Below are 24,565 nucleotides of genomic sequence, written 5' to 3' on the forward strand. Positions count from 1 at the left end.
TGCAGCGATCGACCGCACGCAGCGGCGGAAGAGGGCCCCCCGCCAAAACCCATCGCTTCCCGGACCAATGACTTCCAGGCAGCGCTATGGGCTGGATCGGAGGCGTCTGACGTCAGGAGGTCAGCTGACGTCCATGACGTCATTCAGATCGTCGCCATGGCGACAGGAAAAGCAAAACAGGGGAACGCGTTATATACCCCTGTTTGCTATTGATGCCGGCGACGATCGCACTAGAGGGACACATGCGCCCTCTAGTGGTGTTTCATGTAGCTACCACTCTGGTAGCTTTACATGAAACAAAAAACAAAAAAAAATGTATTTCTGCCTAATTGCCAGAATTAAAGAACCGCCAGGAGGGTTAAAGCCCTGCCTGACCTCTGTATGCTTTGTTTAATTTGTTTTATTATTTTGCGCTTTATAAGACTGCAGCATATACAGAGTTCCCTCAAGACTGTACATGAGGCGTAGCCAGACATACATTAATGTAAATCTGTTGGAGGTTCACACTTCACCCCAAAAGGTTTGGATCGGCATGGATGTGATTGGATCCTATGCAATGTTATCTGTTCTCATCAGTCGGCTGGGATTGGATCTGTTTGATCTGTTATGTCGAGAGAAATGCAAGTTTGGTTCCTGCTTGACTTTTCCAGGTCGGACGGAGCGGATGCCAGCGGATGAAAGCCCCTGAGAACAGACATTGTCCATTCTCGCTAGGCTGGTCGCCGAGTACGCTTGACAAAGTTTAATGGGAGCATGAGCCCCATCAGAAGCGTAAGGCTACTATTGGTTTGCAGCAGACCAATAGGAATCCTACCTGGTGTTCAGGGAGGATTCCTATTGGTCTTTTACAATCGGATGGGAGTCTGATGCTTCTGATGGGGATCGGATTGGTATACCTGGCAGTTCTTATGTGCAGAGGACTGAGCAGCATTGCCAGCAGCAACTGAATCTGCACGCATCTGCTGTTACTGCTCTGCTGTTACTGCTCTGCTGTTACTGCTCTGCTGTTACTGCTCTGCTGTTACTGCTCTGCTGTTACTGCTCTGGGGCTACTGCTCTGCTGTTACTGCTCTGCGGCTACTGCTCTGCTGTTACTGCTCTGCGGCTACTGCTCTGCTGTTACTGCTCTGCGGATACTGCTCTGCTGTTACTGCTCTGCTGTTACTGCTCTGCTGTTACTGCTCTGCTGTTACTGCTCTGCGGATACTGCTCTGCTGTTACTGCTCTGCTGTTACTGCTCTGGGGATACTGCTCTGCGGCTACTGCTCTGCGACTACTGCTCTGCTGTTACTGCTCTGCTGTTATTACTCTGCTTTTACTGCTCTGCTGTTACTGCTCTGCTGTTACTGCTCTGCTTTTACTGCTCTGCGGCTACTGCTCTGCGGCTACTGCTCTGCGGCTACTGCTCTGCGGCTACTGCTCTGCGGCTACTGCTCTGCTGTTACTGCTCTGCGGTTACTGCTCTGCTGTTACTGCTCTGCTGTTACTGCTCTGCGGTTACTGCTCTGCTGTTACTGCTCTGCTGTTACTGCTCTGCTGTTACTGCTCTGCTGTTACTGCTCTGCGGCTACTGCTCTGATGTTTCTGCTCTGGGGCTACTGCTCTGCGGTTACTGGGGCTACTGCTCTGATGTTTCTGCTCTGGGGCTACTGCTCTGCGGTTACTGGGGCTACTGCTCTGCTGTTACTGCTCTGCTGTTACTGCTCTGCTGTTACTGCTCTGCTGTTACTGCTCTGGTATTGCTGCTCTGGTGTTGCTGCTGTGCGGCGACTGCTGTGCTGCTACTGCTGTGCTGCTACTGCTGTTGGGTTACTGCTGTGCAGTTACTCCTCTGCTGTTACTGCTCTGGGGTTGTCACGATGTGTCTTAAAAACTTTGTGACTCTGGTATAATCCTTTGCCTCTGACTCCTCCAGCTATTTCCATATTTGTCAGTATTAGCATATGCTGGTGTACATGCTGTATGTTATGAGCAGAGTATATAATTCAGCCACATGAGAGCAGCTTTATGATCTGCGCTTGCTGTATTTACATATGCTGATGTGTAGAATGCTTGTTTGTGGTTTTATGCTTGTTACAGGGCTAGTGGTAAGAAACCTAGAGGAATCCAGAGGAGCCTCTATGTTGCCGCATGTGGCTGCAGAGGGTGGTGCATGGTTTTGTAAACGAATACCTCTGACTTTTACTTGAGTGTCAGGAAAGTAGCTGTACTCTAAATTGACTGTGTGTGTGTGTGTGTGTGTACTGTGTGTGTGTACTGTGTGTGTGTACTGTGTGTGTGTACTGTGTGTGTGTACTGTGTGTGTGTACTGTGTGTGTGTGTGTACTGTGTGTGTGTGTGTACAGTGTGTGTGTGTGTGTGTGTGTACAGTGTGTGTGTGTACAGTGTGTGTGTGTACAGTGTGTGTGTGTGTACAGTGTGTGTACAGTGTGTGTGTGTGTGTGTGTGTGTTCAGAGTGTGTGTGTATCTGTGTGTGGGTAATGTGTAATTTTGCTTTGTGTGCATCTGTGTGTGTGCATCTCTGTGTGTGTGTACAGAGTGTGTGTACAGAGTGTGTGTACAGAGTGTGTGTACAGAGTGTGTGTACAGAGTGTGTGTACAGAGTGTGTGTACAGAGTGTGTGTACAGAGTGTGTGTACAGAGTGTGTGTACAGAGTGTGTGTACAGAGTGTGTGTACAGAGTGTGTGTACAGAGTGTGTGTACAGAGTGTGTGTACAGAGTGTGTGTACAGAGTGTGTGTACAGGGTAATTTTGCTGTGTAGGTGTGGTGGATTTTTTGGTAGTTACTACTGTATTATTAATGTTACCAGGATATTATTATTATTGTTACTAGTAGGCCTAAGCCCGTTACAATAATGGGCTCTAGGCCTCCCTCATATCCCCCCCTCCCGCAGCTAACCCCGCCGCATGTCCGCATTCACACTCTGGCCCCCCGCCCAAGAGGACACAGGGTTTATTGTATAGGATTATTGATATATAAAACGCCAACATATTCCGTGGCGCTGTACAAAGTAAGAAACTAACATAGGGTACATAATAATACAGACAATGGTGTACACCAATATACAAGATACATACTTGGTGACAAAATACAAAGACAATACAAAATACAGAATTGATACTGATGGTGATAAAAGTAACATGATGAATAAAAGGCATGATGATTTCCAGGATACAAAAGGGGAGAGAGCCCTGCCCTTGCCAGCTTACAATCTAAAGGAATGGATGGGGGTGGGGGGACCACAACAAGAGGTGGGGTAGTGTACAACAAACCTATAGAATATGGTATTGTTGTTATATAGAGGCAGTGTGTTTTATTCTATCTAGTAGGAGTGCAGTTTGGTCTTGGTATACAAAGTCATGCTTTGGGAATCTAAAACTGACATAGTCCTCGTGTGACCCATGCATCAATCATGTTCTGAGTGTGTCAATGTATAAAGCAGTTGTGATTTTTGGGGTAGTGAGACAACTAAAAAAAGTCGTTTAACCACTTAACCTTCCTGGCGGTAAGCCCGAGCTGAGCTCGGGCTATGCCGCCGGAAGGCACCGCTAAGGCCCCGCTGGGCCGATTTGCATAATTTTTTTTTTTTTTTTGCTGCACGCAGCTAGCACTTTGCTAGCTGCGTGCAGTGCCCGATCGCCGCCGCTATCCGTCGCGCCGCAGCCGCCCCCCCCCCCCCCCCAGGCCCTGTGCGCTGCCTGGCCAATCAGTGCCAGGCAGCTCTATGGGGTGGATCGGAATCCCCTTTGACGTCGTCGGTGACGTCATCCCGCCCCGTCGCCATGGCAACGGGGGAAGCCCTCCAGGAGATCCCGTTCTTTGAACGGGATCTCCTGATCGCCGGAGGCGATCGGAGGGGCTGGGGGGATGCCGCTGAGCAGCGGCTATCATGTAGCGAGACTTTGTCTCGCTACATGAAAAAACAAAAAAAAAATTAAAAAAAAAAAGATTTGCTGCCCCCTGGCGATTTTTTTTTTTTTTTTTTTTTTTTTTTTTTAAAGCAAACCGCCAGGAGGGTTAAAGGAGTTCTGTTGACCTTTTTAAAAAAACAAAAACTGCCCCTTACCTGATGCATCTATCGGCCCCCCTGCAGCTGGAATGTCCTGCACTGTCCTCTTCCGAAGCACCGATCCCGATGTAATTATTTGTCTAACTAGACGAATAGAAGAGTAACTGCGCAGCCGCACCTAGTTAGATAAATAATTACATCAGGACCAGCGGCGCGGGACATTTCAGCTGCAGGGGACCACAGGCTTACACCCACCCAGTGACCAGACGATTTTTTTTTTTTTTTTTTTTTTTAACAATTTAGTTCTCTACAGCTTTTAAAGCTCACTGCAGAGCCATACAACTAAGCAGCCTAATGAATCTTGTCCCCTTTTCCAGGGCTGTGGAGTCGGAGTTGGGAAAAAAATGCACCGACTCCTAATGAATTTAAACTGTAATTAAAATAGAAAATATGATAAAATGTTCTATTTCTCAGATAATAGTCATCCATAAATAATGTATATATACAGTAATAGCTGTGCTTAGTCCACAAAAATGAGATAAACCAATCAAAATTAGTTACTTGTGCTGCTTCAATAAAGCAGTCCCCGTATTTTTTAATTCAGATATACACATCTGATTGTGACTGTATATATGATGTGTACACAGGAGTCTCTTATATATACTAAATAACCTCTATGCTGTAAGTATAAAGCCTGATGTGTAGCTGTGTCACTAATAGAGATGGTCAACGAGATGGAAATAATTCTGCGTTGAAGCTGATTTATGCAAATGTCTTTGCTCATTAAATCAAATAATTTGATATGTTGTTCAAATTTGGTTTGGTGACTACGAATTAAATGGTACCTGAGAAGGATGAAAAGAAAAGTTTTATACATACCTGGGGCTTCTTCCAGCCCCCTTCATGCTAATCAGTCCTTCGCTGTCCACCTCCACCACCTGGATCTTCTGCTATGAGTCCTGGTAATTTAGCCAGTCAGCGCTGTCCGGCCGCATGCCGCTTCCACAGCCAGGAGTGTTCTGCACCTGCGCAATAGTGCTGCGCAGGTGTAGTACGCTCGCGGCGGCGGAGTGTGTGCATGCGCACTACGCCAGACTGGCTCAAGTACCTGGACTCATAGCAGAAGATCCAGGTGGTGGAAGAGGACAGCGAGGGACTGATTAGCCTGAAGGGGGCTGGAGGAAGCCCCAGGTATGTATAAAACTTTAATTTTATCTGTCTCAGGTTTACTTTGTTACACAGTAGTACTATACTCTACATATGCACTCTCCACAGAGCTGCAGGGAATCCACTGAGAATGCTGTGCACATTGAACACAGAGGTGTTGTCTATCACCCATAAACCTGGTTCAGATTGTGCATGAAGAATGTGTAATAGAGGAAGAATCTCCTCATTCCCCTGCAGAGTACCTGCACATCATTCTTACATGTACCCACACTTACATTGCCTAGGGCCTGATAGATGTTCTTTGTTCCGGCCCGTACCTTTTACAAGTACTCTTACCAAGGACTAGTTTTAGTCTAAAGGGAATAAATATAGTAGTCTCCATATCCTTCTCACTTCAGTTGTCTTGTAAAATTCCTAAGCGTTGGTAGTTAAGAGACGAATTTCATGTTACATACTTTCAATCAACAACATTGCAATATGCTAATTGGAGGAGTCGGAGTCGGTGTCGGTGGAATCCTAAACTGAGGAGTCTGAGTCGGTGGATTTTTGTACCGACTCCACAGCCCTGCCCTTTTCTGCCCACCAATAGAGCTTTCTGTTGGTGGGGTCTGATCCTCGCCGGCATGTTTATTTTTATTTATTTATTTGTTTATTTTTTTTAAATATATTGCTCTATTTTTGGTGGGCAGAAAAGGGGGAGGGGGAATCACTTGTGTGCTGAGGGCCCTGCAGCGAACCCTTAAAGCTGCAGTGGCCTAATTTTGTAAAACATGGCCTGGTCACTAAGGGGGTTTAAGCCCACGGTCCTCGAGGTTAAGCAGAATTGCGTGCCTAGATTATTACCCCACGATGAGTAGAGCAGAATGCAATATGTCACATGCAGTGCTTTACACTGTACTCATGGTGCAGTAAGACGTGGGTAATTCTACTTACCACGGTTTAGTACATACCCCCGCGTGTCACATGTCACCTTGGGTACACTTTACATGCAAGCAGAGATTCTAAGCATCTTTGATTGAGAAGAATGTGGAGGCTGCCATGTTTATATCGTGTTAAAGCAGCAGGAACAGCCATACTATACCACTAAGGAAAAAAACATATTGTTCTACTTACATAACATATGTATTGTACTTCCCACGTTTTGGATTTCAGTGAATTTTATATAGTAAATAAAAAGAAAACGGTTTCAGGCATTTTCCATCTTTACTGCCTCTTACTGAAGCCAATCCTGATGCCATTTCCTCCCTCCTAGAAACTGCACAGTCATATCTAGCTTGCTATGTAAACACATGTGAGCACAGCATAGATTGTATTTCAGCAGATTCTGCAAAGGTGTGAGGTGCATTTCCCTTCTCAGCCTCGTGTCACACTGAACTGCCCTCAGCCAATCGGTGAGGGACACAAATGTGGGAGGGTAGATAACAAGCTTCCCTCTCCCCAGCAATGTTCTAGAATAAAGCCAGGTTGGCTGAGATCAGATTTATTACAACAGACACATCTATGATTATATTGGAATCCTTGCAATTCAGGTTCGGGATGTAGACTGCGTAATAAACACAGAGCAGTGGGTAAATGGAATTGAATTTTATGGCTGACATTTCCTGCTTAAATAATGCCAGTAGGGTAGCCAAGACACTGGCATTGTTTAAAAGGAAACAAATATGGCGGCCTCCATAATCCTTTCACTACAGCTTCACTTTAAGTGAATGTCCTCTTGTGGAAATTCCATTTGTTAAAAATGTTCCCCAAAAGGCCTTCGTAATAGTAGTATAATAGTAGTATAATAGTTACTCAGTGTCCATGACCTACTTTTCTGCTTGACCTAGTTAGTGGCTACAGTATTTAATTATGGCTAATTATGGCTCAGTTTCCAAGTGACATATCTTTGTATGCTGATATGGCCACTTCTGCTGGGGCCAGGGCCTGCTGGATCCGTACAGAAATATCTGTGTATATACAGGGTGGTGCATGTAAGACCGGCCCGGCTGCCTGTCACGTGTGCGAGGTTACAGGCAGATGCCAGCCAGTCCCATGTGCTGTCCCTGATGTGTGTGTCCTCCCTGGCTTCATGCTGCCTGTTTCTCCTGCATATGCTGCTGTATGAGTAACGCTCTCATATGGCATCAAAGGCAAATGAAATGGGCTGCATTAAAGGAACACTATCAATACCCAAGTGTTCCAAAATGACAATGTACAAATAATGTCTAAGTAGCCGTGTAAACATTTTCCTACTTGTCATGTTCATATCAGAGGAAAAAGCTTTAATTCATTGTGTGTAGGTTTTAGTTCTATTGAAACACATCATTCGCAAAAGGGGTGTCTGCTTCACTGCACAGCCAGTGTTATTTTTTTTTTTTTAATATCAGACTACATAGTATTTTTCTCTGAAAGCAAAAAAAAGTATGAAAAGCTATGGTGTCACAGACAATTACAAATGTTTATAACAAGTTACATTTCCTCTGCTCTCTGCAGACACTTCAGTCAGAGACACAGGCAGCTGCTGAGAGCTTTCTCACTCACACAGGGTTAACAGATGCACTGAGGGAATTCCCCCTCCTCTCGTGGTCCACTCTGCTGTCAGATTTGGGGTCTGTTAACAGTGAAAGGAATTTGATACAGTAAACAAAAGGGATAAGCAAGTGAAATGTATACATCACTACTTAGCAGCACTTCATGAACTCTCTCAATTTCAGGTTAAAAAACATGTTAATTGATAGTGTTCCTTTAAGCCAGAGACCACACCCATCCAGCAGGGCCAGTGCACAGAGACCTTTCGTGCGCCTGCCTGTACATCGGGCCACTCACCAAAGTCTATTATGAAGGCTAAGGAATAGAGAACTTGTTTACTAATATTATGGTGGAGTTTTGCAGACACCATTTCCTTTAAATGTGGGCATTCCATTGGCTGGAAAGGTCCTTTAAAGTGGACCCAAATTAAAAATACAAGATTTCAGAAATAAAATCTATTTTCTAAATTATAATGATAAATAGCAGCCTTTTTCAGCTCCATGATGACAAATATAAAATACTAGCCGACCCGCGTCGTAGCATACGCCGCATCTTCTATCTATCTAAAAGAGTACGTGCCTCAACCTTGAAGCAAGAAGAATAAAGGTGGGTACACACATCAAGTCTTTGGAAAATCAAAGATCACAGACCAATGTTACCCCCTTCCATGTAGTATGAGAGTCATACCTACACAGTCTATTCTATGGAGCTGCACTCCCCATCAGACAGAGATCTTACCCCCTTCCATGTAGTATGAGAGCCACACCTACACAGTCTATTCTATGGAGCTGCACTCCCCATCAGACAGAAATCTTACCCCCTTCCATGTAGTATGAGAGCCACACCTACACAGTCTATTCTATGCAGCTGCACTCCCCATCAGACAGAAATCTTACCCCCTTCCATGTAGTATGAGAGCCACACCTACACAGTCTATTCTATGGAGCTGCACTCCCCATCAGACAGAAATCTTACCCCCCTTCCATGTAGTATGAGAGCCACACCTACACAGTCTATTCTATGGAGCTGCACTCCCCATCAGACAGAAATCTTACCCCCTTCCATGTAGTATGAGAGCCACACCTACACAGTCTATTCTATGGAGCTGCACTCCCCATCAGACAGAAATCTTACCCCCTTCCATGTAGTATGAGAGCCACACCTACACAGTCTATTCTATGGAGCTGCACTCCCCATCAGACAGAAATCTTACCCCCTTCCATGTGGTATGAGAGCCATACTCTACACAGTCTATTCTATGGAGCTGCACTCCCCATCAGACAGAAATCTTACCCCCTTCCATGTAGTATGAGAGCCACACCTACACAGTCTATTCTATGGAGCTGCACTCCCCATCAGACAGAAATCTTACCCCCTTCCATGTGGTATGAGAGCCATACTCTACACAGTCTATTCTATGGAGCTGCACTCCCCATCAGACAGAAATCTTACCCCCTTCCATGTAGTATGAGAGCCACACCTACACAGTCTATTCTATGGAGCTGCACTCCCCATCAGACAGAAATCTTACCCCCTTCCATGTGGTATGAGAGCCATACTCTACACAGTCTATTCTATGGAGCTGCACTCCCCATCAGACAGAGATCTTACCTCCTTCCATGTAGTATGAGAGCCACACCTACACAGTCTATTCTATGGAGCTGCACTCCCCATCAGATAGAGATCTTACCCCCTTCCATGTAGTATGAGAGCCACACCTACACAGTCTATTCTATGGAGCTGCACTCCCCATCAGACAGAAATCTTACCCCCTTCCATGTAGTATGAGAGCCACACCTACACAGTCTATTCTATGGAGCTGCACTCCCCATCAGATAGAGATCTTACCCCCTTCCATGTAGTATGAGAGCCACACCTACACAGTCTATTCTATGGAGCTGCACTCCCCATCAGACAGAAATCTTACCCCCTTCCATGTAGTATGAGAGCCACACCTACACAGTCTATTCTATGGAGCTGCACTCCCCATCAGATAGAGATCTTACCCCCTTCCATGTAGTATGAGAGCCACACCTACACAGTCTATTCTATGGAGCTGCACTCCCCATCAGACAGAAATCTTACCCCCTTCCATGTAGTATGAGAGCCACACCTACACAGTCTATTCTATGGAGCTGCACTCCCCATCAGATAGAGATCTTACCCCCTTCCATGTAGTATGAGAGCCACACCTACACAGTCTATTCTATGGAGCTGCACTCCCCATCAGACAGAAATCTTACCCCCTTCCATGTAGTATGAGAGCCACACCTACACAGTCTATTCTATGGAGCTGCACTCCCCATCAGACAGAAATCTTACCCCCTTCCATGTAGTATGAGAGCCACACCTACACAGTCTATTCTATGGAGCTGCACTCCCCATCAGACAGAAATCTTACCCCCTTCCTGTAGTATGAGAGCCACACCTACACAGTCTATTCTATGGAGCTGCACTCCCCATCAGACAGAAATCTTACCACCCTTCCATGTAGTATGAGAGCCACACCTACACAGTCTATTCTATGGAGCTGCACTCCCCATCAGACAGAAATCTTACCCCCTTCCATGTAGTATGAGAGCCACACCTACACAGTCTATTCTATGGAGCTGCACTCCCCATCAGACAGAAATCTTACCCCCTTCCATGTAGTATGAGAGCCACACCTACACAGTCTATTCTATGGAGCTGCACTCCCCATCAGACAGAAATCTTACCCCCTTCCATGTAGTATGAGAGCCACACCTACACAGTCTATTCTATGGAGCTGCACTCCCCATCAGACAGAAATCCTACCCCCTTCCATGTAGTATGAGAGCCACACCTACACAGTCTATTCTATGGAGCTGAGCTCCCCATCAGATAGAAATATTTGCAAGTTGCTGCACACAAAGATGCTGTACACATGCAACAGATCAGTATCTGCAAAAGATCAGTTCCTGCAAAAGATCCGTTCCTGCAAATTGCATTCATAGTCTATATTTCCATGCGGATTATTGTGGACATTTTTCCGCATAAGGGCATAAGCATCCGCATACAATGAATTTTCTATGCTGGTATTTCTGAAGATTTTCGTGAAAATTCGCCAAAAACGAAAACAGGATTTTCGATGTGAAAATGACTTAGGCGAAAACTCGCAAGCAACACTGCTACATGCTACATTAGCACTATCCAGGAGCGCCACAGGGAGGATTCCCAATGCCCCCTTTTTATACAACCGGAGGGACCGCGGGGTCCCAGGCTCTCTCACTGTCTGGGAACCACAGCGGCACCCCGGAGGGGGAGGCTGGGTGGCACAGCCGCCCCCCCAAGTGTGGCCAGCGCCAGGGAGAGCCGTCCGCACCCACCTCCCAATATTAAAAACAGGCACTTACCTTAACGTCCATTGCGTTCTGCTACATGCGCATTAATTTTCTCATGGAAAGCATTTTTTGCAGTTTGTATCCTTTGGAGGCAGGTGGTGTGAGCCCTGGAGTGAGTTGTCTGCACTTGTCCTCCCCCCCCCCCCCCCCCCTCTGGAGTGCTGTATGTGAGCCAGCCCTGAGCTCTAAAGCTCGGGGTGACCCATGCTTCACTCCTTTCTCATGTGGTGCCCCCAAGTTAATGCGCATGTAGCAGAACGCAATGGACGTTAAGGTAAGTGCCTGTTTTTAATATTGGGAGGTGGGTGTGGACGGCTCTCCCCGACGCTGGCCACGCTTGGGGGGGGGTTGCCTGCGCCTCCCCCTCCGGGGTGTCGCTGTGGTTCCCAGGCAGTGAGAGAGCCTGGGACCCTGTGGTCCCCCCGGTTGTATAAAAAGGGGGCATTGGGAATTCTCCCCGTGGCGCTCCTGGATAGTGCTAATGTAGCATGTAGCAGTGTTGCTTGCGCCTCGAAAATCCCGTTTTCATTTTTTGGCGAATTTTCACGAAAATCTTCAGAAATATTTGCGTTTTCGACCAGCATCGAAAATTCATTGTATGCGGATGCTTATGCCCTTATGCGGAGAAATGTCCACAATAATCCGCATGGAAATTCAATCTATGTGGACGTTTATACGGAAAAATGCCCGCAATAATGCGCAAGAAACTTCTCTGAATGCGGGCGCTAATGCCCTTATGTGGAAAATGTCCGCAATAATACGCAAGTAACGCGAAAATGACTGGCCTTAGGCGAAAATTAACGTGAAAAAATTAGATGGACAATTTGCCCGTCAACACGAAATTAGGCGAAAGTATGGTAAAAATTTATCGAAACAAATTTTTGCATTTTCTCTCATCACTGGCATGTAGCAGGGTGACCGCTTTGCGGTATTGGTTTTTTGACCCTGCATAGTTTGGCATGCAAAAGCAAATGCATATTTGCATGAGCATTGCCTCATGAATAGCCAATTAGGCCAGATTTGCAAAGCCAGACTTGCTAGGGTTGGCCTCTTTTCCACGGACAGTTGATAGGCAGTAAAATGCCTCTCAAACTCTTACAACTGCTCACTACTGCCTGGTTAACTGCTTACTGCTGCCTGGTTAACTGCTTACTGCTGCCTGGTTAACTGCTTACTGCTGCCTGGTTAACTGCTTACTGCTGCCTGGTTAACTGCTTACTGCTGCCTGGTTAACTGCTTACTGCTGCCTGGTAACTGCTTACTGCTGCCTGGTAACTGCTTACTGCTGCCTGGTAACTGCTTACTGCTGCCTGGTAACTGCTTACTGCTGCCTGGTAACTGCTTACTGCTGCCTGGTAACTGCTTACTGCTGCCTGGTAACTGCTTGCTGCTGCCTGGTAACTGCTTGCTGCTGCCTGGTAACTGCTTGCTGCTGCCTGGTAACTGCTTGCTGCTGCCTGGTAACTGCTTGCTGCTGCCTGGTGATAACTGCTTGCTGAGCACACAGCTCAACAGTCCGTGGAAAAGAAGCCTTAAACTTGGTGTTTGAGCACGCATAAATTTTCTCATGCAAAGTACTTCTTCTTCTTGCTCGAAGGTTGAGGCACTTACTCTATTATATATATAGATTTTACATTTATTGGAGGAACCTCTCCCTTCCTTTCATATTGCCGGGACAGAATCCGGCAGACTGGTGGAGGAGATAAAAAACAAAAACAAAACACAGGCTGCTACTGATGATGTCACAGGTGAGGTGATCTCAGCTTGTGTGAGATTTCACATAGACGACGCCCCTGCGAGGGAGGGTAGCTGATGACAAACACACCCATGATCTAAAACCTACTAAGCTCAGAAATAATGGCTGCCACCTGTATAACCCTAGTTATGAAAAGAAAAGGGTGAAAAGCACGCATTGAAATGCTCATAGGCTTGAAGGAGTGTTTATTTATCTTTGTATGTGTCAGAGTGCTGCAACTAAATATCTTGCATTAAAAAAATGTTTGGTTTGGGTCCGCTTTAAATGAACATTTGTTTTGCTTGGTAGGTTTGGAGTTATTCGATCTCATGTTTGGAAAGTGTAAACCAATGAGAATTTTCTTTGTATTTTCCAGACTGCGGAAGAGGTCTGCCAGCATCTGCACAATATTCTGGACTTCGGAAAGCACGTCATGAAGCAGTTTCTGGGGGAGAACTTTGTTCACCATGGAGTAAGTAGACCAGAGACCTTCCCCACAGCTTAGGGATGAGGTGGTCAGTGTATGGGAGCACCAATGGCTGAGATCCCAGGGATGATAATTTGGTGGGGATGAGGTGGTCAGTGTATGGCAGCCATGGGAGCACCAATGGCTGAGATCCCAGGGATGATAAGTTGGTGGGAATGAGGTGGTCAGTGTATGGCAGCCATGGGAATACCAATGGCTGAGATCCCAGGGGTGATAAGTTGGTGGGGATGAGGTGGTCAGTGTATGGCAGCCATGGGAGCACCAATGGCTGAGATCCCAGGGATGAGAAGTTGGTGGGAATGAGGTGGTCAGTGTATGGGAGCACCAATGGCTGAGATCCCAGGGATGAGAAGTTGGTGGGAATGAGGTGGTCAGTGTATGGCAGCCATGGGAGCACCAATGGCTGAGATCCCAGGGATGATAAGTTGGTGGGGATAAGGTGGTCATTGTTGTACGGCAACCACGAGAGCACCAATGGCTGAGATCTCCGCAATCTTATCTGGCTCAGCTTTGCAGGACTTGGCTGGCCATGACCACTTATTTTGCGAACTGGCCAGCCAAACTCCAAATATAGAAGTTATGGCTGTACCGCTCAGACACTTTGCAGATTGGCTTGTTAGAACCTGAAGTGGCCAGCCTTTGGGTTCTGGCCTTAAAGCAGAGTTCCACTATAGGCATCTGAAAGCAGTATCTTCTAAATAGTTGGGTGGACAATACAATATAAGCTGTGAAACCTGCTCCTCTCTATTGTCAATGTGGGTATTTTAGTTTCCCTTTTTATGTGGTGAAACTTAATAGTCCAACTTCTTCTATTCAAATTACTCCATTCTTTCTTTGGGTTTGTATGCCTTGTGCTCTGTTTCAGGTGCATCTGTACAAATAACCTTGTGAGATGAGAGGAGTTATTGCAAAAGGCCATTTCAAAGAGCTGAACATCAAAGATCTTTTCCCATCATAACACATTCCTGGGGAGAGTGAGGCAGAGTTTGTTGCCCTGCCTAAGCTGTCTTTGCCTGTCTGATGTCCTAGAGAACTTAAGCCCCATCTACACGATACGAATCTTTGTGCGATTCGATTACGATTCTATTTACGATCCGATTAAATCCGACATGTCCAATCGGGATTCGATTTGCCATTGCAGAACAATGGCAAATCGAATTGAATCTGCAAATTGAATTGAATTGAATCTCGATCGGACATGTCTGATTTAATCGGATCGTAAATAGAACCGTAATTGAATCGCACAAAGAATCGTATCGTGTAGATGGGGCTTTAGACTTCCCCTGGCCTGACCCCAAGAGGATGAGAAAAACTGAAGGGTTATTAGCTTTTCTGTCATGCCATGGTCAGGATACTACTGGAATTCTGTACAGCAAATAAGGGGGTTGCTGAGCTTGGTTTCAACTCCAGGTATGACACCTGGTCTGCCGGTGCACAATCCCTCTGCGGATCACCACTCCACCACAGCAGATACAAATAGAAATGAAGGAGGCACTCAACTGGCGTATAAACTTGCGTTTATCAAAATAGTAGCAAACACGACATGTTTCGGGGTTTCCCCCTTCCTCAAGTGTACATGCAACCTCACCAACACAGCACCTTATGAACATCATTAGACCACACCCAAATTAACAAACCCTCCTCTTCGATCAGCTGATCAACTTCTGAATTAACCCCTCGGGGTAAGTCCAAGTTCATCATTTTGGGCACTACAATCCAATGTCTACCCATTTAAACATCTTGGGGAACATAAGTGTAAGCAACATTTAGGCTATGCCTATTAACACACAAAATTTACTGAACATGCAATGCATAGACTCACTGCACCATCGATACAGATGTCCCTCCTCCACCACCCACCATAGCGATGACCATTCATCACAACCTGTAGGGGAGAAACACAATGACATTTACCTACAAGAAGCATTTCATACTAAACCTTTCATTCATGCCTTTAGGCGCAATGGTGTCTAATTTCCTCATCCACCGTGCTTCTTTCTGTAACAGTAATCTGTCCCTGTCTCCTCCTCCTTTTTGGCGGGGGTACATGGTCCAGCACCATCCACTTAAGCTGCGATACACCATGTCCACGGGCAAAAAAGTGTTTGCCCACCGGCGTATGACTGCTCAATTCGGATGGTTTGAATCCACGAATGGAGCCTCTATGCTCCTGCACTCTGGTTTTAACGTCTCTTGTCGTCTTCCCCACGTACAGGAGCCCACACGGGCATTTAAGTGCATACACGACAAACGTGCTGTCGCGGGTGTACATGGAATTAATTCTAATTCTTTCTCCTGTGTATGGGTGGCTGACATGATCCCCTTTGATGATCGCCCCACAGCAATTACAATTCATGCACGGGAAGGTACCCCTTTTCTTTGTGAGTTTATGCATCTCTACACATCGTTCTGCAAGATTTACCCTGCTGACTATGTTTTTAATGGTCCTCCCCCGTTTAAAAGAAAACAGTGGTGCATTTTTGAATATCTCTCCATACACAGGATCCTGCTGTAATATCGGCCAGTACCTGTTGACCACCTGTCTGACCACTTTCGAGTGTTTACAGTAAGTCTGAACGAATGGGATACGATCCGTTAAACCGTCCCGCTCTGACTTACTTTGTAGCAACGATTCTCTTGGGACTTCTCCTATTTCGGCCCGTACCTTATCAAGCATGTTAGAAGCATAACCTTTTGAACGGAATTTATTTGTCAATTTCTCAGCCGCTGCTTGATAGCCTCCCTCTGTGGACGCTATCCTTCTGGCCCTCAGATACTGTCCCTTAGGGATGGCTTTGATTACATTTCTGCTGTGGAAACTATCCACTCTGAGGAGATTGTTCCGGTCCGTAGGTTTCGTATACAGATCCGTCTGCAATCCCTCATCTGTAATCTTTATAGAGACATCCAAGTACTGGATCTCTTTCGCTGAGGACTCCATCGTAAATTTGATTGTGGAATGTGCCACATTGGCATCCTCCACCATCAATTGTAGCTCCTCCAGCTCTCCCTGCCACAAAATCAGGATGTCATCCACAAATCGATAGTACCCTACAATATTGTGACAATACTTCTCGTTCTTCAAAAACATACATTGCTCCAATCTGTACCCAACAGATTAGCGAATGACGGGGCCACAGGGGACCCCATACTTGTGCCCTGTCTCTGCAGATAGAAATCATTACCAAACTTAAAGTAATTATTAACCAATATCATCTCAAGGCAATCAAGTACAAAATATATCAGACGATTCTCCATGGATGTCTCAAGCAGCATCTCTTCTATGTACCTCATGCCCTCCTCATGTGGGATAGAGGTAAACAAACTTTGTACATCCAGGGTAGCCAGGATCAACCCTGTTTTCCTGGTGTCCACCTCTTTTAATCTTTGTAACAGATCCGTGGTGTCCTTTAAACAAGTTGGTATCCCCTTCACCAAATCCTGCAAATAAACATCCACGAACTTGGACAAAGGGTAAAGGACTGACCCAACGGCTGACACGATTGGGCGCCCTGGGGGCACTGGAATTCTGTACAAAGCAAACAAAGAAAAGTCCTTGTAGAAAGGAATAAGAAAAGTGGAAAGTTTTTTTTATTTTTATTTTTTTATTTTTTATTGTCCATTTGTGAGTGTATACATTGAGTGCCCCAAGTTGCTCTTCTGTGCAGAGATCTGGTGTACTAAGGTGCTCTTTTGAGAATGGATACGTGTCCCGGGATTCTTCTTTAGAGAATGGATATGGTGTCTCGGGGTTGTCCTTTGAAGAATGGATATGGTGTCTCGGGGTTGTCCTTTGAAGAATGGATATGGTGTCTCGGGGTTGTCCTTTGAAGAATGGATATGGTGTCTCGGGGTTGTCCTTTGAAGAATGGATATGGTGTCTCGGGGTTGTCCTTTGAAGAATGGATATGGTGTCTCGGGGTTGTCCTTTGGAGAATGGATATGGTGTCCCGGGGTTATCTTTTGGGGAATATATATGGTGTCCCGGGTTCTCCTTTGGGGAATGGATATGGTGTCCCAGGGTTTAACTTTGGAGAATGGATATGGGTTCCCGAAGTTCTGCTGTGGAGAGTGGATATGGTGTCCTGGGGTTTTCCTTTGGAGAATGGATATGGTGCCCCAGCGGTTTTCCTTTGGAGAATGGATATGGTGCCCCAGCAGTTCTCCTTTGGAGAATGGATATGGTGTCTCAGGCGTTCTCCTTTGGAGAATGGACATGGTGTCCTGGGGTTCTCCTTTGGAGAATGGACATAGTGTCCTGGGGTTCTGCTTTGGGGAATGAATGTGGTGTCCCAGGGTTCTCCTTTTGGGGAATGGATATGGTGTCCTGGGGTTTTCCTTTGGAGAATGGATATGATGTTCCGGTGTTTTCCTTTGCAGAATGGATGTGATGTCCCGAGGGGTTCTTTTCAGGGAAATGAATATGGTGTCCCGAGAAGAATGGATATCGTGTCATATTTTCATGTTACTCAACATGTTGTTTATGCGTTCTCTAACGAAGGGCAGAGGTTGGTTCTGCATTTAAAGTTGTAGTACAGTCTCTCGGACTTACAAAGAAACTGAAAGCAGCTAGGACTTCTGCTTTCCCTGTCTTGTGTGAGGGACAATCTGCTGTGTTTGTGAGATGATGAAGGCCTGCATTGCGTGACACGGCAATGTGTGTAGGAAGGTGTGATCCAAGCATGGTTAACACTATTTGTGTTATATTGTTGGCTCCAACATGTTTGCTCCTCAAAGTACCCAGTACAGATAAATATCATCTTGCTTGGGTGTCATGGAGGCAAAGTGGATAGCAGCACTAGTCTGATCATGGCCAGGATGTTAACTGCATGGAGTTTGTATGTTCTTCCTAAATTTGAGTGGGTCTGTTTAGGGTATATTGATTTTTTTTTGGTCACATTCCAAAACCTCTGGTAGTTTAAGTGGCCCACTAGGTTGGGTTCATTTCTCCCCAAAACTGGCCTTGAACTATGGTAGGGATTATTTTACAAGCTTGTTCAAAAATCTGTTAAATTACATGAATTGTCCAGCGCACTCTGCAGAGAGCCACAAAGAATGTCATTGCTTTTTTATTGCAGACTGATAATAATCTTGCCGTCCAGATTGCTGTAGCTTCATAAGTCAATATGTAAACTTTTCTTGCAGGGAAGAAAATCCTGTCATATTCTCACCTTTTTGCTGGAGCTGAGACATCCAGACAGTATTAGTTAGCTGTTATTATTATTGACTTCTAAAGCTCCAACGTATTCCGTGGCACCGTACAAAGTAAGAAAAACACTTGGGGAACAAAATAGTACAGACAATGGTGTACACAAAATTATAGACATTGGTACATATTACAGAATTAGTAGTAATTACCAGGGCTGTGGAGTCGAAGTCGAGGAGTCAGAGCAATTTTTGGGTACCTGTAGTCGGTGGTTTCATAAACTGAGGAGTTGTAATTGGATGATTTTTGTACAGACTCCACAGCCCTGGTGAGCCTTCCCTTTTCTGTACAAGAAATGTGCAAGACCGCCACATATCTTCTTGTTTGGTAACTCTTCGTCAGAAGGCCAAGCAGGCTTCATCATCTGCATCGTCGGTGAGACACCAACCTTCGGCCAGCCTTACTTCAGATCATTGTAACACAAGCCAACAATTTTAATTTGAGATTAAGCATTGTATGTCTGCATAGCTCACCCTAAAAACCCATGCCAAGCTAGCTTGGGGTAGAAATGATTAGATGGACGGGGTTTTGGTATGGTGGTGTCGAACCCCCGCATAGGTCAGTGCCAAGGGAGTTTCTTCTCCCCCGTCTCCTCCATAATTGGCCGATCACAACTACTGTAGTGTGGTTATGGAAAGAACTTATAGTGGTTGCACACATTGGTTAATTAGTGATTTTTAGGTGGTGAAGAGCGTGGCATATGTCTTTAGGTAAACTAAGCGGAGTAACGTGCCTACCTGACTTTGTGCCAGTGACGTGCTAGGATCAGCCATGGTACTCAGCCAATTATGGCTACGGCTTTACACCCTCAATATCAGTCCCTGGGGGGAGTGTAGACTTTGACTCCAGCAAGGCCAGCACCCAGAGAGGATCAAAGCTCATCACCTTTCCCTCCTGGTGCTGCCTGGCACCGCCTTTCCCACCACCGCCTGGCACTGCCACTCCTGATGCCACCTGGCACTGCCACTCCTGATGCCACCTGGCACTGCCACTCCTGATGCCACCTGGCACTGCCACTCCTGATGCCACCTGGCACTGCCACTCCTGATGCCACCTGGCACTGCCACTCCTGATGCCGCCTGGCACTGCCACTCCTGATGCCACCTGGCACCGCCACTCCTGATGCCACCTGGCACTGCCACTCCTGATGCCACCTAGCACCGCCACTCCTGATGCCACCTGGCACTGCCACTCCTGATGCCACCTGGCACTGCCACTCCTGATGCCACCTGGCACTGCCACTCCTGATGCCACCTGGCACTGCCACTCCTGATGCCACCTAGCACTGCCACTCCTGATGCCGCCTGGCACTGCCACTCCTGATGCCGCCTGGCACTGCCACTCCTGATGCCACCTGGCACTGCCACTCCTGATGCCACCTGGCACTGCCACTCCTGATGCCACCTGGCACTGCCACTCCTGATGCCACCTGGCACTGCCACTCCTGATGCCACCTGGCACTGCCACTCCTGATGCCACCTGGCACTGCCACTCCTGATGCCACCTGGCACTGCCACTCCTGATGCCACCTGGCACTGCCACTCCTGATGCCACCTGGCACTGCCACTCCTGATGCCACCTGGCACTGCCACTCCTGGTACCGCCTCTCCTGGTACCACCTAGCACCGCCTCTCCTGATGCCGCCTGGCACTGACTCTCCTGGTACCATCTGACACTGCCTTTCCCTCCACCACCTAGCATCGCTTCTCCTGGTACCACCTGGCACTGCCTCTCCTCTTCTGCCACCACCTGGCACCGCCTCTCCTGCCACCACCTGGCACCGCCTCTCCTGCCACCACCTGGCACCGCCTCTCCTGCCACCACCCGACACTGCCTCTCCTGCCACCACCCGGCACCGCCTCTCCTGCCACCACCCGGCACCGCCTCTCCTGCCACCACCCGGCACCGCCTCTCCCGTTGCCGCCTGCCACTGCCTCTCCTGCCACCACCTCCTCTCCTGGTTTTGGGTCACCCCGAGCTGCTTGGTTATTCATTTATCAGTGTGAGAGGCTCCTTCTCTGGACAGCTTTAAGCAAAGGCTAACCCCCCCCCCCCCCCCCCCTTTTCCCCGAGCCTGTGATGCTGCAGAACGCAGGTCACCAGGTCACAGTGCTTCCAGACCCCAGTAGGATAAGTGCTTCAAAATATGATGTATTTAGGTGAGCCACTGTTTGGTGATGATGGGGGGGGGGGAGGGGATTTAGGTAGGTGTCAGGAAAACGTTTACATTGCAGTGTTGAAGCTAAAAACTCCTTACCACTGCCTGCTGCTAATGACATAAGAAGCAGGTCTGTTGTGCAGTAAATATGCATTATGGACTGTTGTTTGCAATTTTGGTCAGGGATATGACAGGTTTGCTTTAAGAAAAAACAATCTCTCCACAGAGAATATTTGTGTTTACGAAATCAACTTTGAGCTGTAAAAATAATCCTCGTCCACCAAGCCTAAAAAATTCCCAGAGATTGCGCTAGGAATGCATTATCGTGTCCAGGATTTTATCTGTTATCTAAGTTCTAGGAGGAGGCTCACTGGTCTGGCAAACGCATCAGAAGTCGGCCTTCCTGTCTGTCTTAAGGTGCATACACACATCCAATTATGATTGGCCATGGTCTGGCCAATTTTAACACCTGTATATAGCATGAGGGTCAACAGATTGTGAATACTATGAGCAGATTGCGTAAGTAAACCCTCCTACTACATCAAAGTGATAAAATTCGCCATTGGCCAATCAAATTTGGGTGTGTGTACCAGGCTTAAAGATAAAAATCTCAGCACACAAACAAGCGATATTGCGCTAACGACCTTCCCACAGCAAAACCAAACGTCAAGTCTTTCAAACAACGTTGTCCACACAATGATATTCTAAGCAACGTTGTTTAAATACTGCGCTCGCTAGCGACCTATCACAGCACACACGCAGATGCTCTGGAACAATGTTGATTGGATGACATTGTACATACCTGGCACAATATCTGCCCAATAGTTGTCTGAATTGATTCGACAGTTGGATTTGGCAGGATACCCGATATTGGTTGCCTGTCATCTGGCTACATATTTTACAGCTATTCTCGGCAGATGTGGCGATAGCTGTTGTTTGCCTGACGTTTCAAATGACTTTTAGCTAGCGGGTGTACAAGCCTCAAAGAGGAGCTTTAACTCAGAACTGAACTTCATCCCAATCAGTAGCTGATCAGGGGCGCAGCTAACGGTGGGGGCAAGGGGGAACATATGTCCCTGGGCGCAGCACTGTGAGGGCGCTCGGTGCGGTTGCCACACAGGCGGCTCACTGGCTGCCTGAAGTGCCACTGCTTCTCTCCCCCCCCCCCCCCCCCCTCCCTCTGCAGTGGTGTGAATAAACGTTAATAGCACCATAAGACTCACCGGCTCTGACGTTCCGGAGATGACCTCATCCATCTTCTGTTACCAAGGAGAGGATGCTGAGTACGCTGCAGAGGACAGATGATGGCGTCACTGGAACGTGACTGCCAGTAAGTCTGCTGCTGTTGCATCTGGCTATGTAGAGGGGGCTCATCTGGCTATCTAAAAGGGGGAAGGGAGGCACATCTGGCATCTATACGGGGGCACATTTGGCTATCTGGCTATCACAGTGAAACTGTGGCGAAACCCCTCCCACAGGGTGATGTTGTGACCACGAACGGTTCTGACAGTTTGCTGTCTGTGAACCTCATTGCATTGTGGGAAATAACAGCTTTTTCAAACCGCCAGGCAAACAGTATCTCCCTGTGGGCATAGAACTCTCAGTTACGGGCATTCTGTACAGATCACCTGGCGGAACTAAAGATGTCACCACTAGTGATAAATCAGACTAAATAATCTATAAATGAATTTTGTAAAAAATAAGCAATTTTATTCATTATTTTCCCTGCAGTTCCTCTTTAAGTCTTTACTATACACTAGAATAGGATTACAATCTTTTGCATTGTTTTCTGGGATGAATTTATATATCCAGTAAGTAAACTGCTTTGTGACTTGATTTGTGTTGCTGCGTTTTAATTGACCGCGTCATTTTATCTCGCAGGATGTGGTGAAATTACCTTTGGATTTCCTGAAGCGGCTGTGTTTGAAGGTCCAATCTGAGAGGCCAGGTAAGAATCCGATGATGGTAAATGCAGTTCTGTCTCCCGCTAATAATATGGACAGGGAAAGGTTTGCGTGTCATCGAGTCTGTTGGCCGATCTCACGGGAAGAATCGATTGGCCAGATTTGGCTTTCCTGGATAATCATTGTCACCCTCACCGCAGTGAGGCTGACCTCGCACAAGTGCATTTACACAGACCATAAGTTTGCAGATGCTGAAGTGGCGGCCTGCAGATGGGGTGGCCGAACAGAGTAACGAGATCGATCCAAGAATCAGATCGATTTCACTAACCTGATTGGTTAGGACCGTGATCTGCAAACTTGGTTCTCCAGCTGTTAAAGGGGAGCTGAAGAGAGAGATATATGGAGGCTGCCATGTTTATTTCCATTTAAGCAATACCAGTTGCCTGGCAGCCCTACTGATCTATTTGGCTGCAGTAGTTCCTGAATAACACCAGAAACAAGCATGCAGCTAATCTTGTCAGATCTGACAATAATGTCAGAAACACCTGATCTGCTGCATGCTTGTTCAGGGGCTACGGATAATAGTATAAGAGGCAGAGGATCAGCAGGGCTGCCAGGCAACTGGTATTGCTTAAAAGGAAATAAACATGGCAGCCTCCATATACCTCTCTCTTCAGTTCCCCTTTAAGGAACTACAAGTCCCACAATGCATTTGCCTTTATGAATCATGGCTGTCAGACTCCCACAATGCATTGTGGGACTTGTAGTTCTTTAACAGCTGGAGAGCCAAGTTTACATATCACTGGGTTAGGAGATTTTCATCCGTTAGTGGTCCAAAATGAACATTTCTGATCGTTTATAGCAGTAATCTGCAAACTTGGTCAGCAGGATGGCGTAGTGGTTGGCGCTCTCGCCTTGCAGCGCTGGGTCCCCGGTTTGAATCCCAGCCAGGTCAAGATCTGCAAAGAGTTTGTAAGTTCTCCCCGTGTCTGCGTGGGTTTCCTCTGGGCACTCTGGTTTCCTCTCACACTCCGAAAACATACAGATAAGTTAATTGGCTTCCCCCTAAATTGGCCCTTGACTGCGATACATACACTACACAATACATACTGTACATAGACATGACTATAGTGGGGGTTAGATTGTGAGCCCCTCTGAGGGACAATATACTCTGTACAGCGCTGCGTAATATGTCGGCGCTATATAAATACTTAAATAAAAAAAAGTAAACTTGGCTCTCCAGCTGTTAAGGAACTACAAGTCCCACAATGCATTTGCCTTTATGAATCCTGACGGTGGCCGGCCGACTCCTGCAATGCATGGGACTTGTAGTTCCTTAACAGCTGGAGAGCCAAGTTTGCAGATCACCGATTTATAGGAATAATCATTCATAAACTATCGTTTCGCTGAATTGTGTCGGTAGTGGCCACCTAATGCTTTTTTTTTTTTTTACGCTGCAAATCACAATGTGATTTTAATCCTATTTTTGATGTGATTTTCACTGGTTGCTAGGAGCACAAGTAGAAAAAACGCAGCATGCAGGATTTATTAAAATCGCATCTGAATCAGATCTGAATCGTGTATAAAAGAGTCCGAAATTAGTAAACTAAGCCAAAGGAAAGGTAAAGGACAGAGAGAGAGAGGAACTTGAGGAGGGTGATTACACTGCGGCTGCGCAGCCTAGCTCTCGTTTCCGCACGCGTCATCAGAGCTTACTGCGAAGTACAAGAAAACTTCGTACTGCGCCTGCACAGTAAGCTCCCGATAATGGGAGCGCTCATTCGGCTATGCCAGACGGCCGCGGGGAACGGGTGATCAGAGGAGGACGGCGCGGGACGTCACCGCTGCAGGGAGCTGATAGAAGCCCCAGGTAAGTGTCAGCTTGTTTTACTTTTTGATTACCACAGAACCCCTTTAAGCACATGTGACTTCTGTAAACTGGTTCAGTGTCCTATCTCCTCACCCCCTGCTACTGAAAGCTTTTGTTTACTCTCTGCGCCTGTGCAATAAAACTCCTTACAGCAAT

At 46.7% G+C, this 24,565-nt stretch overlaps 1 protein-coding gene across 1 annotated transcript in view; it reads left to right on the forward strand.

Annotated features, from left to right (window-relative positions):
• Positions 1-24,565, forward strand: part of IPPK (inositol-pentakisphosphate 2-kinase) — a 103,605-nt gene that overhangs the window by 37,342 nt on the left and 41,698 nt on the right. Inside the window, exons 3-4 of the mRNA XM_068251393.1 lie at positions 13,161-13,256; positions 22,517-22,583. Of these exons, the coding sequence (XP_068107494.1) occupies positions 13,161-13,256; positions 22,517-22,583 (163 nt within the window). The remainder of the gene's footprint in view (positions 1-13,160; positions 13,257-22,516; positions 22,584-24,565) is intronic.

Source organism: Hyperolius riggenbachi, chromosome 9 (assembly GCF_040937935.1).
Source record: "Hyperolius riggenbachi isolate aHypRig1 chromosome 9, aHypRig1.pri, whole genome shotgun sequence".
Taxonomy (NCBI): domain Eukaryota; kingdom Metazoa; phylum Chordata; class Amphibia; order Anura; family Hyperoliidae; genus Hyperolius; species Hyperolius riggenbachi.